This window comes from Aedes albopictus, chromosome 2 (genome assembly GCF_035046485.1).
Source record: "Aedes albopictus strain Foshan chromosome 2, AalbF5, whole genome shotgun sequence".
Lineage (NCBI taxonomy): Eukaryota > Metazoa > Arthropoda > Insecta > Diptera > Culicidae > Aedes > Aedes albopictus.
In genome coordinates this window covers 236,531,132-236,543,820 of record NC_085137.1, presented here as the reverse complement: position 1 = coordinate 236,543,820, position 12,689 = coordinate 236,531,132, and the positions used below count along the sequence as shown (strand labels likewise).

Sequence of the window (12,689 nt, the reverse complement as noted above, 5' to 3'; positions counted from 1 at the left end):
GCTTATGTTATTTAGATACGGTACGGTACCAGGTCATTGCGGCATAGTGGGCAATAAGCGGATTTACTAGCAGAACGTGTGTGCCGAAGTCGCCTGAACCATACTGTCGCGTGCAGTATAGTTGTCCCATGCTCTATAGGAATCCCCATTGATATGGGACAGTTATGCTGCTTACGGCTTTGTATTTCAACCAAAAAATCTTTGGAAAATTTAATACACATTCTGCGATAACACAAAGAGAGGATCGATGAAGAGAACTCGAAAATGTCCAAGGCCCAAATGAAAAATCAGTGTTGAATTCTCCGGAGACGAACTGTGAGGAGCGCAGACAGCAATGAGTAGACCAGGTGAAACATTTCGGTCCAGTCTAATGTGACAGGTACAAGATACTATGACAAGCCAGGAACAATGACAAAAGTATCTGAACCGAACGCAGGCATGTTCAACATGGCTTTATCCGCAAACTACGAAGAGGAGCTGGACAAGATCCTAAACGAATGCCGTTCCCATGTGGTATTCACATTCGCACCTATGCAACATAACAAATTGAAGCCAACTTCTTGCAAGCCGAAAACTGATATCTATACTTCCAAGCTTCACATTCACAGCTTGTCCACATCAATTTCGGCACCCGCGTCTCGTCAAATAAAAGAAAACAGTCCACCACAATTGTTACCAACGCGACGAGTGAAGTACATTAATTTCTAATAACTAGAGCACACTAATTCCAATCATTTCCTACATCTAGCATTAAGCAAATCGCTTATAATAATCTAACGTAAAAGCTTGTATAATTGTAAAGGTTGCAAGCTTCCAAAACCTGAAAACACTACAGCATCAACCAAATCTTCAATTGCACTACTTCCGGAGCAACTTTGCCCGTTGAGGGACATTTCGGATTACCCAAATGTAGACGGGCAAAACATCAGGCTCAACTTCCGACTTCAGTCTCGTTGGAACTTAGTTTTTATTTGTACAATTGTACATTAAAACTGTACGAATAAAAATGCCACCGCGGGGAAAACGAACAGGATATAAGCCTGCACTTCCCCGTTGCAGCATCCCGATGAGAACGAAGAATCTAACCGAACAGACCTGTAAACAGAGAAATGGAGAACAACGATTAGTCCTTGACCTTAGCCTGAAACTGATCGCGCAAAACTTACCGAATCCCATGTCGTCATCGGATTCCTCGGGTTCTTCCTCCTTCTTCTCTTCCTTCTTTTCGGCGGCGGCCGGGGCAGCTCCAGCGGCAGCAGCAGCCGGGGCGGCAGCACCACCGGCACCAACTCCGGATCCGATGTTGGTGATCAGATCCTTAACGTTGATACCCTCCAGGGCCTTGGCGAACAGACCGGGCCAGTATGGCTCGATGTCGACGTTGGCGGCCTTCAGGATGGTCGAGATTTTCTCATCCTGGAATAAAAGAAACAATCGTGGAGTTATATTAGTCATACAAGCATGTTCCCAACACAACATAAATAAACATAACCTAAAGATACGAAAAGCTGGTTGGGTTTTTTTGGAAGCCGAAACATTTGCAGATATAAGGGCACATTTTATACAAGATCTTTAGAGACAACTGCGTTGCAATGGAAGAATGCATTCTTCAATAACTTAGGATCAAAATACAAGACTCTCCAAGTGTGTTCATGCACCAACCCAAAACACTCAGTTTTTTCGTGTCGCTTTTTTATCGAATTTCACCAAATACTTACGGTAACAGCGACATCGTCGTCGACGAGGATGAGCGCTGAGTACACACAGGCTAATTCAGCTTTGTTGAGAGCCATTTTACTGACGAAAAACCGTGCAAGTCGTCAAAAACTTGACCTTAGCTCGGAGGGAGAACACTGCACAGTACGGAATCTACTATCCAAAAGAGACAGAGCCGAACGCCACCGACGACAGGTCGCTGTGGCGGAAGTGGATGGAAGCCGTTTGGTGCGTTTCGCTGTGACAGCTGTCAAAGGTTGCGTTCTCGCTTTGGAAACGATGAGGTGTCTTTCATTTAGGTCAACTAGAAGTAATTGTGAAAAATGTCTTGCTTTTGTACTCGCACACTAAGATAAGCTCGGTATCCACTTATTCGCGAGCGGTGATGGCGGCGGAGGGCACAAAGAACCGATTCGAATTTTGACGTTTCTTGGGGATCGCAATCGGTTGGCGCCACCAAACGGTAGGTGAAGAGGTGAGGAGGAGAATGAAATTGTTTTGACTTTCCCCCAAGAAATGCCAAAATCCGAACCGGTTGGATATGCCCGCCGCCGCCAGGGAGCGGGACATTTGGCATAAAGTCATTTGGCATAAGGTCATTTGGCATAAGGTCACTTGGCATAAAGTCATTTGGCATAACGGTCATTTGGCATAATGGACATTTGGCATAATCGAAATGCACCCTTCTTTATTATGCCAAGTGTCCATTATGCCAAATGACCGTTATGCCAAATGGCTTTATGCCAAGTGACCTTATGCCAAACGGCCTTATGCCAAATGACTTTATGCCAAATGACACAGACCCCCGCCGCCATTACCGCTCGCGGATAAGTGGATACCGCATTTAGTTCACCACTGGACTGCGAACTGCGACTTCATAAGTGCGAAAACGTAAATAAAAGTGCGCGATTGCATCAAATCAGGTTGATGTCTTCGGCGCACTATTTCTTCAATCTATGGTGAACAAGTGCTCTGAACGAGGCTCTGAAGACACCGAGTTGATTTGATGCAATCGCGCACTTTTATTAGCATTTTCGCACTCGTTAAAACTAGTGCGATAGTCCAGTGGTGAACTAGGGTTCATTCACAAAAGTCATAACGCAAAAATTTGCCTTTTTTGACACCCACCCACCCCTTCGTAACATTGTTTATATGGGAAGAAAATTTTTTTGTTCGAGCTGTAACACCATGAAGTACACCCACCCACCCCCTACAGCGTTATGAAATTTGTGAACAAGCCCTAAATGCGCTACCGTCTTACCCCTCTGGTTCGACACGTTTTAATACGACACTTTTTAATTCGTACCCCGCTTATACGACACATGTCTGATTAAAAAGTGTTCAAATGTCACAGCGATGTACACTGCAAATGCAAAACAGTTTGATATTGCGCTTATACTCGCACCCGCAGCAAGTTAACTCCTCTTATGCAGCTGCAAATTTCGGAAGTTCTGAGTTGGTGCTATTCAACACCCAAACCGTCTGGAGACCAACCGGAATGAACTGAGGATGGCAACAATCGTAGAAAGAACGAGCTTTTCATTTGCGCCACCGCAATATTTGATAAAATTATGTTTCATAACAAATCCGGAAATCAAAACAACAACAAAAATAGAGTTGCCAAATTTCAATGAGCATGGTGGTGTAGAGTGACCAGTTTGTCGAATTAAAAGTTTACCCCGGTTATACGACAACAGTCGGTGTCGTATTAGCGGGGTAATACGGTATATTTTTCCTTGATTTTTCCCATCTTTTTATTTACTGAGTTCTCAACAGCAGATTTAACTCGGTACGCTCGGTTGTTTCTTTTGCGGATATCCTATGAATGAGTTACCGAGCTCAGATAATAAACTGTCAAAAATTACTGATGCACGGTAAAAATCGTAACTGGTGAACGGTAAATACGATTACCGAGTGTACCGAGATAAGGGAACGTTCAAAAATTACGTCCAACATTTAGGGGGGGGGGTCTAGAAAAGTGTGACAGTACGTGTATTGGGTATAGGGAAACTGCGTGACAGAGGGGGGAGGGGGGGTCTACACACTAAGATCAGCTCGGTATTTTCCCCATCTTTTTACTGAGTTCTCAACAGCAGATTTAACTCGGTACGCTCGGTTTGTGAAGAACAAACTATTCACTGGGTAAATCCCATCAGATATTTGGGTACTTGAACTTTACAGTGTATTACTTGTCAAATAAAATTCATTCTGTACTTTTATACTCGACCGTAACACACGTGTTTGTTTTGCTCTCGCGTATCACATTCCGCTGGGTGCTCCGCTTATAGGTTATGGTCCCAGCATAGCCCGAGCCCCTTTTGTGAGCACGTTGGAACGCGTCGCGAAACTTTTTTTGGTCGTCGGAAAGAGAAGCTGCCCCGCAGCGTATGGCAAAAAGTTGTGTTGCCCCGGGCCGTGCGGTAATAAAGTCGTCGCGAGTGTGAGTGTTTTTCTCGTTGCTGTTGACGTCGTCGGTAGTGCGCAGTGCGTTGAAATGGAGGAGGAAAAGAAAGTTTATCTTTTCGACGGTGCCAATTTCAACAACTGGTGTTTCCGAATGGAAATTCACCTGGAGGAGCTGGACCTCATCGAGTGCATTCGTGCGGAACCGGAGGAGGTAGCCGAAATTCAGGTGTTGGTGACCGACAGTGCAGACGTCAAGCGCGTGAAGGAGGAAAAACTGCTGGCGAGGAAGAAGAAGGACGTAAAATGCAAGTCGGTGCTAGTCCGGAATATTGCCGACTCGCAACTTGAATACATCAAGGGCAAGCGAACGCCGCGGCAAATCTGGACGACGCTCGAGAATACGTTCGCTCGGAAGGGTATCTCCGGGCAGTTTTACCTCCTGAAAAAGCTGTCAGCGATGAAGTTTGAGGAATCCGGACCGCTTCAGGCGCATCTGCTCCAGTTCGAGCGGATGGTGCGGGACTTGGAGTCAGCCGGAATCAAACTGCAGGAACAGTTGGTGGTATTTTACCTCCTACAAACGATGCCGCCATCGTACGGACAACTCGTCACCGTGTTGGAAACACTGTCGGCAGACCAGTGCACTCTTGACTTTGTCAAAGCCCGTCTGCTGAGTGAGAGTGTGAAGCGCGAACATTGTGACGATGCTAGAGGAAGTGGGGAATCAACGGCATTCGCCGGAAAAAGTGCCAAATCGAAACTGAAGTGTTTTTCGTGCGGGAAGGTGGGGCACAAACGGTCGGAGTGTCCCCATCGTCGCGATTCGGATGGCGTAAAGCCGAAGAAGAAGGAAAACAAGGTCGAGAAGAAGGAAAAAGCGCACGTCAGTGAAACGGAGGTCACGTTCGTCAGTAGTTGTGTGGACAAAAACGAAAAATTGTGTGGGGAAGGTGGATTCAAGTGGATTTTGGACTCCGGCGCGTCCGACCACATGATTTGTTCGAGTGAATACCTCCGAGACGTGCAGAAGCTAGATGCACCAGTGATGATAAAGGTTGCATCGGGTGAAGTGCTTAGCAGCCACCACAAGGGAAAAGTGGATATCGTGGCTCGCGTCGGGAAACGTCGGTTGAAGTGCGTCGTCGACAACGTCTTGTTCGTCCCGGGATTGAACTACAACCTCTTCTCGATCCGTCGCGTGGGACAGCTTGGAATGGAAGTGATTTTCTCCAAGAACAGTGCGGTGATCAAACGGGATGGTGAGGTTGTGTGTACGGGCAGTCGGTCGGATCGACTGTACGAACTGAACGTTGACATTGAGAAACCAGTGAACTCTGAGGTGCTAGTGTCGCAGAAGGCCGTCGGAAATGCCGAGCTGTGGCACAGAAGATTCGGCCACATTGGGAAGAGTGGCTTACTGAAGATGATCCGTGAAGATATGGTGAAAGGAATGTCGCTGCAGAAAGAAGCTGTTAACAGTGGCGGCGGTGGCGTGTGTGTCCCTTGCGTGGAAGGCAAGCAGACACGCAAACCCTTCCAGGATATGCCACTTCCGCGGAGCTCTCGGCCTCTCGAGTTGGTGTACAGCGACGTCTGTGGTGCGATGTCCCCGGCTTCATGGAACGGTAAGCGCTATTTCGTTACCTTTACAGATGATTTCACTCACTTTTGTGCGGTCTACATCCTGAGCACAAAAGATGAGGTGTTTGATTGCTTTAAAACCTACGTAGCGATGGTCGAAGCCCATTTCGATACCAGCATCAGCCGTTTACGATGCGATAACGGCGGGGAATACGTCGGCAAGGCATTTGCTGATTTCTGCAAAGGCAAGGGTATTCAGGTGGAGTTCACTGTCCCATATACTCCCCAGCAGAATGGGGTCAGTGAACGGTTCAATGTGGTTCAATCGCACCATTCTCGACAAGGCCAGAGCAATGATAGCGGATTCCGGACTGAATCGGAATATGTGGAACGAGGCTGTGTTGGCGGCCGTCTATCTCGTCAACCGGAGCCCTACGGCAGCGCTAACCACAAATAAGACACCGTATGAGCTATGGTACGGGCATAAGCCGGACGTATCCAGGATTCGGATTTTCGGGAGCAAGGCATACAGCCTGATTCCGAAGGAGAAGCGAGGAAAGCTGGATTCTCGCAGCAAGATCAGCTACTTCGTTGGATACGGCGGTGGCGGGTACCGTTTGTGGGACGGCAAGCGGATTTTCATCGCTCGTGATGTCGTGGTGGATGAACCAGCCCTGCGACAGCGGAACATCGAATGCAAGTCGGAGAGTTCGAACGACGTCGGTCACGGAGTGAGTCATGGTCGACTGCTTGGACCATTTTCTTCGAGAATCGTTGCTGATTGTGAGGATGCCCAGCGTGAATTGCCTAACGCTGGAGGCGGCTCCGTTCCTGGTTCCCGCAATGATGAAGATTCCGATGATGAGGTGTTTGATGAAGCGGATGATAGGCTGTTCGGCGAAAATCGGGATCAAGCTGAGGAGGGGAACAACGGCGACGCGGAAGAAGGTCTACGTCGTAGTGAGCGAGTTCGGAAGCCCCCAGAGAAGCTGAGTGATTACCTGTGCATCGCATATGCACTGAACGCCGAAAGCTACGTCGAAAATGTTCCTGAAACCGTCGAAGAGCTGCAGAAACTGGAAGATTGGCCTGAATGGAAGCTTGCCATAGACGAGGAGCTGAAGTCACTGGCTGAAAACAACACCTGGCAGCTGGTGGACTTGCCGGCCGGGCGAAAACCGATTGACTGCAAGTGGGTTTTCCGGCTCAAGTTCGACCCGGATGGTTCTGTTCAGAAGCGGAAGGCGCGTTTAGTCGCCAAAGGCTTCACGCAGCGTTTCGGATTCGACTTTTCGGAAACGTATGCGCCAGTCATAAAAATGTCAACCGTTCGTACAATGCTTGCTCTTGCCAATCAGTTCGACCTTGAAGTCCATCAAATGGACGTGACATCCGCCTTCCTCAATGGAGTCCTTACTGAGGACATCTATATGCGTCAACCAAAAGGATTTGAGGAGGGGGATAAAGTATGCAGACTCAACAAATCCATTTATGGGTTGAGGCAGGCGTCCAAGGCCTGGAACGACCGCTTCAATGAATTTATTTCACGGTGCGGATTCCGCCGATGCAAGGAGGATAGCTGTCTGTACGTCCGGGCAGGCAAATCAGGACCAGTGTACCTGTTGCTGTACGTGGACGATGTCCTGATCATCGCGAAGAACTTGGACGAAGTGAAGACGGTGAAGCGAATGCTGAGGAAGGAATTCAAGATGCAGGACCTCGGTGAAGCTCGAATGTTCCTGGGACTTCGAATCGACAGAGACAGACAGAAAGGCGTAATGAAGCTGAGTCAGCCGAAGTATGTGGATTCTGTGCTGAAGCGCTTCGGAATGGAGTCGTGTAAGCCGTCATCGACCCCGATGGAGCCAGGCTTGCAGCTTAAGAAAGCGGAACTCAACCAGAACTTGCACAAACCATATAGGGAACTGATCGGCTGCATAACTTACCTGGTGGTGACGTCTCGCCCGGATCTGAGCGCGGCCGTCTCGTATTTTAGCCAGTTCCAGTGCAACCCTGGAGAAGAACATTGGCAACACGCAAAAAGAATGCTTCGCTATCTAAAGGGAACACCGGAATATGGACTGATCTACAGGAGAACGGATACTGCTGGTCGCCAAATAGTGGGGTTTGCCGATGCAAATTGGGCCACTGACGTGAACGACCGACATTCGGTCTCAGGATACCTGATCCAGATCTACGGTGCTACGACAGCGTGGAGCACCAAGAAGCAGCGGACCGTGGCGCTTTCCTCGACCGAGGCTGAGTGCTATGCGCTGGCTGACTGTGTTTGCGAAGTTTTGTGGATCTCTAAGCTATTCACGGAATTGGGCATCCATGACCATCAGCCTGCGGTTATCTTCGAAGACAATCAGTCTACAATCGCCATTGCCGAGTCGGACGGCTCATCCAAGAAACTCAAGCATACTGAGGTAAAGCTACACTTAAAAAAATCCGCACATATTTATTGGCAAAAATCCATCTCACTCCATTATTACAATCTATATGCGAGCACATAAACGTTCTCCACGCAAGGTTGCACATAAAATCTAATAGTCGGATGGAAAATATGTGCAGCAGCATTTATATTCTAAATGCGTAATTTGAATTTATGTGCGATGCATTTATTTTTCGAGTGCAAAGCTTGATAGCAAAATTCTATGTGTGGGCACATGGAAACTAGATGCGGATTTTTCTTAGTGTACATTTCATCAAGGAGTGCGTCCAAGAAGGTAAGGTGAACTTATGCTACATTCCGACGGCTGATCAAGCGGCCGATATACTCACCAAGGGTCTGTCAGTTGTGCCATTCTCCAGGCACCGAACCTTCATGGGAATTGAAGCGTGATTCGTTTGAGGAGGGGTGTGAAGAACAAACTATTCACTGGGTAAATCCCATCAGATATTTGGGTACTTGAACTTTACAGTGTATTACTTGTCAAATAAAATTCATTCTGTACTTTTATACTCGACCGTAACACACGTGTTTGTTTTGCTCTCGCGTATCACATTCCGCTGGGTGCTCCGCTTATACGGTTATCCCTTTTGCTGAATACTCTGTAAATAAGTTAACGAGTTCTGCAAATGAACTGTCAAAAATTACAGATGAACGGTAAATATCGTTACTGATGAACGGTAAATATTGATTACCGAGTTAAATCTGCTGTTGAAAACTCAGTTAAAAGATGAAAAAATTACAGAACTCAGCGAAAATTTTACTGAGCTGGAAAATCAGAATCTTAGTGTGTAGAAATCAGGGTTCCTGATTTCCACTTTTTATCTTCTTCCACATTCGAAGACAGTCAGCAGCGAACGGTTGTCGCTTTAGTTCGTGTGTATGCTTGTCAGCGACGACAGCAAACTCCGGCGAACGGTGGGAAGCCACACTTGGAAATTACTCATTCGTCAACATTCGCATCGCAAGCGAATGCGATTCGTGAGTGATGCGATTGATATTGTGCATACGAATATTTGATGTTTTCGAATTATTTTCTTTGCTAATCTAGCATTTCAACAACAATACAGTAAAAATGTATGCATTACATGCAGAAGATCTCTTTTACTTATGATAATAGCCGCTTCGATCGCTCACCATCATTCTTCACCATTCGCCATTCATTCATTCGCTTGCGATCCAAACTGCGACGAATGGCAACGAATATTCATGTCAAGCAGCTGGCTTATCGCTTCCCACTGGTGATGGGGTTGCGTGTTTGATCATGACGATCCGTTTGTTGCATCTTTCTCGATTCGCTTCAGCAAAGAGGAGTGAATATGAATGGAGTGAGGCGAATATACCGATCCTTGGTAGAAATCCCGAAAAACGATGGACGTAATTTTTGAATCTTCCCTAAATCTGCTGTTGAAAACTCAGTAAAAAAGATGAAAAAATACAGAACTCAGTGAAAAAATTACTGAGCTGGAACATCTGAATCTTAGTGTGCGTAATGCGGAGTTGGATAAAAATCCAACCGAAAGTCTCGTTCATCTCTAATCAACTATACACTCCGCAGATCTTCGTAATTCATCACACATTTACTACACTGAAAAAAGGAACATGGTAATCGGTACCATTTCATAGGGTTAAAATAAAACATCTTTACTACTTGATTTTGGTAGACCATGTTTTATTTTTGATATTACAATACCATTGTGCGAATTACTATGTTTTTGACAGCAAAATGTAATATGGTATTGGTTACTATTTTTATGGTTATGGGGAAAACGTGGATGCATGGTAACAATAACTATGTAATGGTAATATAGTAAATCTGTTTGGTTTTGTTTATGTTGCAAAAAAATAAAATCAAATTAGAAATATCTGGAGATTTGTGTCTTTTTAGGAATTTTATTTATATGAACAAACAAATTCTAATTAATGTAACACATTAGATAATGCGAGACACAGAGTTTTCATTTCATGCTGCATCCTCGCCCATAAAAATGCAGCTAGTGTTGAAAAATGTGGTTCTGGTGACTGCAACGTTACCCACTGGCAACCTTCGATTAACCGGGAACGCCAACGTCGTACTGTCGCTAATTCTCACGGATTTCATCTCCTCCAGAACTCCGTTGAAGCTGGCCGGAATGCCGTGGGCTCCGAAGATCTTGATCCCATACTTCCGTTGCCCAGATTTTCTGCGGCTTGTAATCTGCATATTTTTCCGCCTGTTGAGTGAATTTGTAAATGTATCTTTCTCAATGAAAGAATCGACGATTATCTTACCCACGAACAAAACGATGGATCATTGGATGCGGACAATTTTACTTCGTTCAGTTTCAGGATGCTGGCATTGCAATTTATCGCGCGTTCCTCCGGCTCCGGACATCCAGATATGTTTTCCGTTTACCTATGGTGGATCAGGCAACAATAAGAAAATTTACTTATTTTGTAAAATAAACGATTAACTTACCAATAATTCGTAATTTTGTTTCAACTGAAACGGGTTGGACAGATTATATTGAGACAAACACGATTGACCGTGATCTCGACCGTGTGAACATCGGACATATTTTAATTATCAAGAATGTTGCCTGTTCATGTTAACTATGAAAAAGGCATAGTATACAATGATATAGTAGAATTTGCAACACAAACATGTGCAAACATAGTAGAATTGAACGGTTTGAATAGTAACGATGACAATAGAGCTGGCTGATAAAAACATAGTAGTCATTCCCAGATGCTGGTGCTTGGTACAATATTCATAGTCATGGTAACTAAAATGTGGCATGGTAAAAACAAAAATGGTTGGATAGTTCCGAGTACTATGTTATTTTTTTCAGTGTATTAGCTGTCCCCGGCAAACTTTCCCTTGCCTACTGTGTTTTTGCTGTTTGCAGATCGGAAGAAATTTCTCGGCCTATTTATCTTGATGCATGGGAAATTCCTTGCCTGAATCGCTCAAGAAACCGTTTTTTCTTCGATCGCAGTACGCAGTATGTACACTGAAATAATTCCAAGAGCCTATTTTATCAGACACTGCACACGAGACTGCACATACATTGTACCCGTGCACTCAGCGAAAAAAACTAGCGAAATTCATCGGAATACCTTATGAAAATTGCTATAACTAATTCTTATGGATGACATAAGAATACCTTATGACGAGTGTCAAACAGTTGCCCAGCTGTCAAAAAGTGATTTAAAAAAAATCTTTTTGAAATTGGTTTTAGGTACCAAAACAAAGTTCTAAAAATCTGAAAAATTATAGTGGCTCAGAAAAAGGTGCTCTTTCGTATAAAATCAAAAAAATCAATATATTCAAAATTTAAAAACCCTATTCATCTCATGCTGAACCTCGTGCTGAACAGTATTTATCCAAACTTCCGGAAGCGGATATTTTGCTGAGTACAATCTGTCAACAAACTGCATAACTTTTTTGGTCGGTAATTTGAATGTACAATACAAGATACCATGATTTGGAAATTACATGACAAATTTCTCGGTAAATTCGTGGCGGATTGAATCCTGGATTGAAAATATCAAATAAATCACTGCGTGGGAAGCCCGGCAAAGGTTGGCGATTATGGTGCTGGAGGAAGAGGTTATCAGTTTTCCAGAATATTTTTAAGAGAAAGCAATCAGAGATCGCTCCTAGTGTAATGTGTGCGGAGATTTGATAAAAAAGAATTCCTTCGGATATTCCTCCAAAGCAATTCCATCGGAGTTTTTTTTTCTGTGAAACTCCATCGGATATTGATTCCAGACTACCATTTGAATTTTCATTCCTTCACAGCTGCATAAATATTATGGCGCCAGCACCAAACCGAATAGCGACGATTTGACTAGCGACACTTTTCGACTAGCGACACTTTTTTTCAGTACCGGGTGCAGTGCGCTGTGTGCGTTCAATGATGCACTATCGTATACGTCACTTCCGATGCATATTGTAAACAAACTAAAATTAACAAAAATATTTTTCTCAAAAAAAGTTTTTTGATTTCCATTCTAATCCATAATACTACGATCGAGGAAAAACGGTTTCTCGAGCCAGAAATCTTCAGAATAACCTATGCATCGAGATAAGCGCTAAGTTTTTTGATTTCCATTCTAATCCATAATACTACGATCGAGGAAAAACGGTTTCTCGAGCCAGAAATCTTCAGAATAACCTATGCATCGAGATAAGCGCTGTTTGCAGTTCAGAAGGAATTTTTCGGCCTATCTGGATGCATGCACACTAAGATTCAGATGTTCCAGCTCAGTAATTTTTTCACTGAGTTCAGTATTTTTTCCATCTTTTTACTGAGTTTTCAACAGCAGATTTATTTCGGTACACTCGGTAATCGTATTTACCGTTCACCAGTAACGATATTTACCGTGCTTCAGTAACTTTTGACAGTTTGTGAGCTGAGCTCGGTAACTCATTTACAGAATATCCGCAAAATAAGTAACCGAGCGTACCGAGTTAAATCTGCTGTTGAGAACTCAGTAAAAAGATGGGAAAAATACCGAGCTGATCTTAGTGTGTGGGAAATTCCTTGCC

The 12,689-nt window shown here is 44.6% G+C and overlaps 1 protein-coding gene and 1 long non-coding RNA gene across 2 annotated transcripts; both read right to left on the bottom strand.

Moving 5' to 3' along the window:
- Nucleotides 1–948: 948 nt before the first annotated feature.
- LOC109407908 (large ribosomal subunit protein P1) lies at nt 949–1,959 on the bottom strand. Its single transcript, XM_019681093.3, has 3 exons — nt 1,719–1,959; nt 1,167–1,416; nt 949–1,095 (listed from the first exon to the last, which is right to left on the bottom strand). The coding sequence occupies exons 1-3, from the start codon at nt 1,791–1,793 to the stop codon at nt 1,082–1,084; spliced, it is 339 nt and encodes a 112-aa protein (XP_019536638.1). The 5' UTR covers nt 1,794–1,959; the 3' UTR covers nt 949–1,081.
- A 7,784-nt stretch (nt 1,960–9,743) lies between these two features.
- Nucleotides 9,744–10,850, bottom strand: LOC109406246 (uncharacterized). Its single transcript, XR_009996985.1, has 3 exons — nt 10,614–10,850; nt 10,427–10,550; nt 9,744–10,368 (listed from the first exon to the last, which is right to left on the bottom strand). It is a non-coding gene; the product is annotated as an uncharacterized LOC109406246 (long non-coding RNA).
- Between the last annotated feature and the right edge of the window lie 1,839 nt (nt 10,851–12,689).

Bases quoted from the DNA above. Each gene is read 5' to 3' on its own strand.
- LOC109407908 (XM_019681093.3), bottom strand. From the start codon at position 1,793: ATGGCTCTCAACAAAGCTGAATTAGCCTGTGTGTACTCAGCGCTCATC. The intron at 1,417-1,718 runs GTAAGTATTTGG...CTTTTATTCCAG, and splicing joins ACGACGATGTCGCTGTTACC to GATGAGAAAATCTCGACCAT.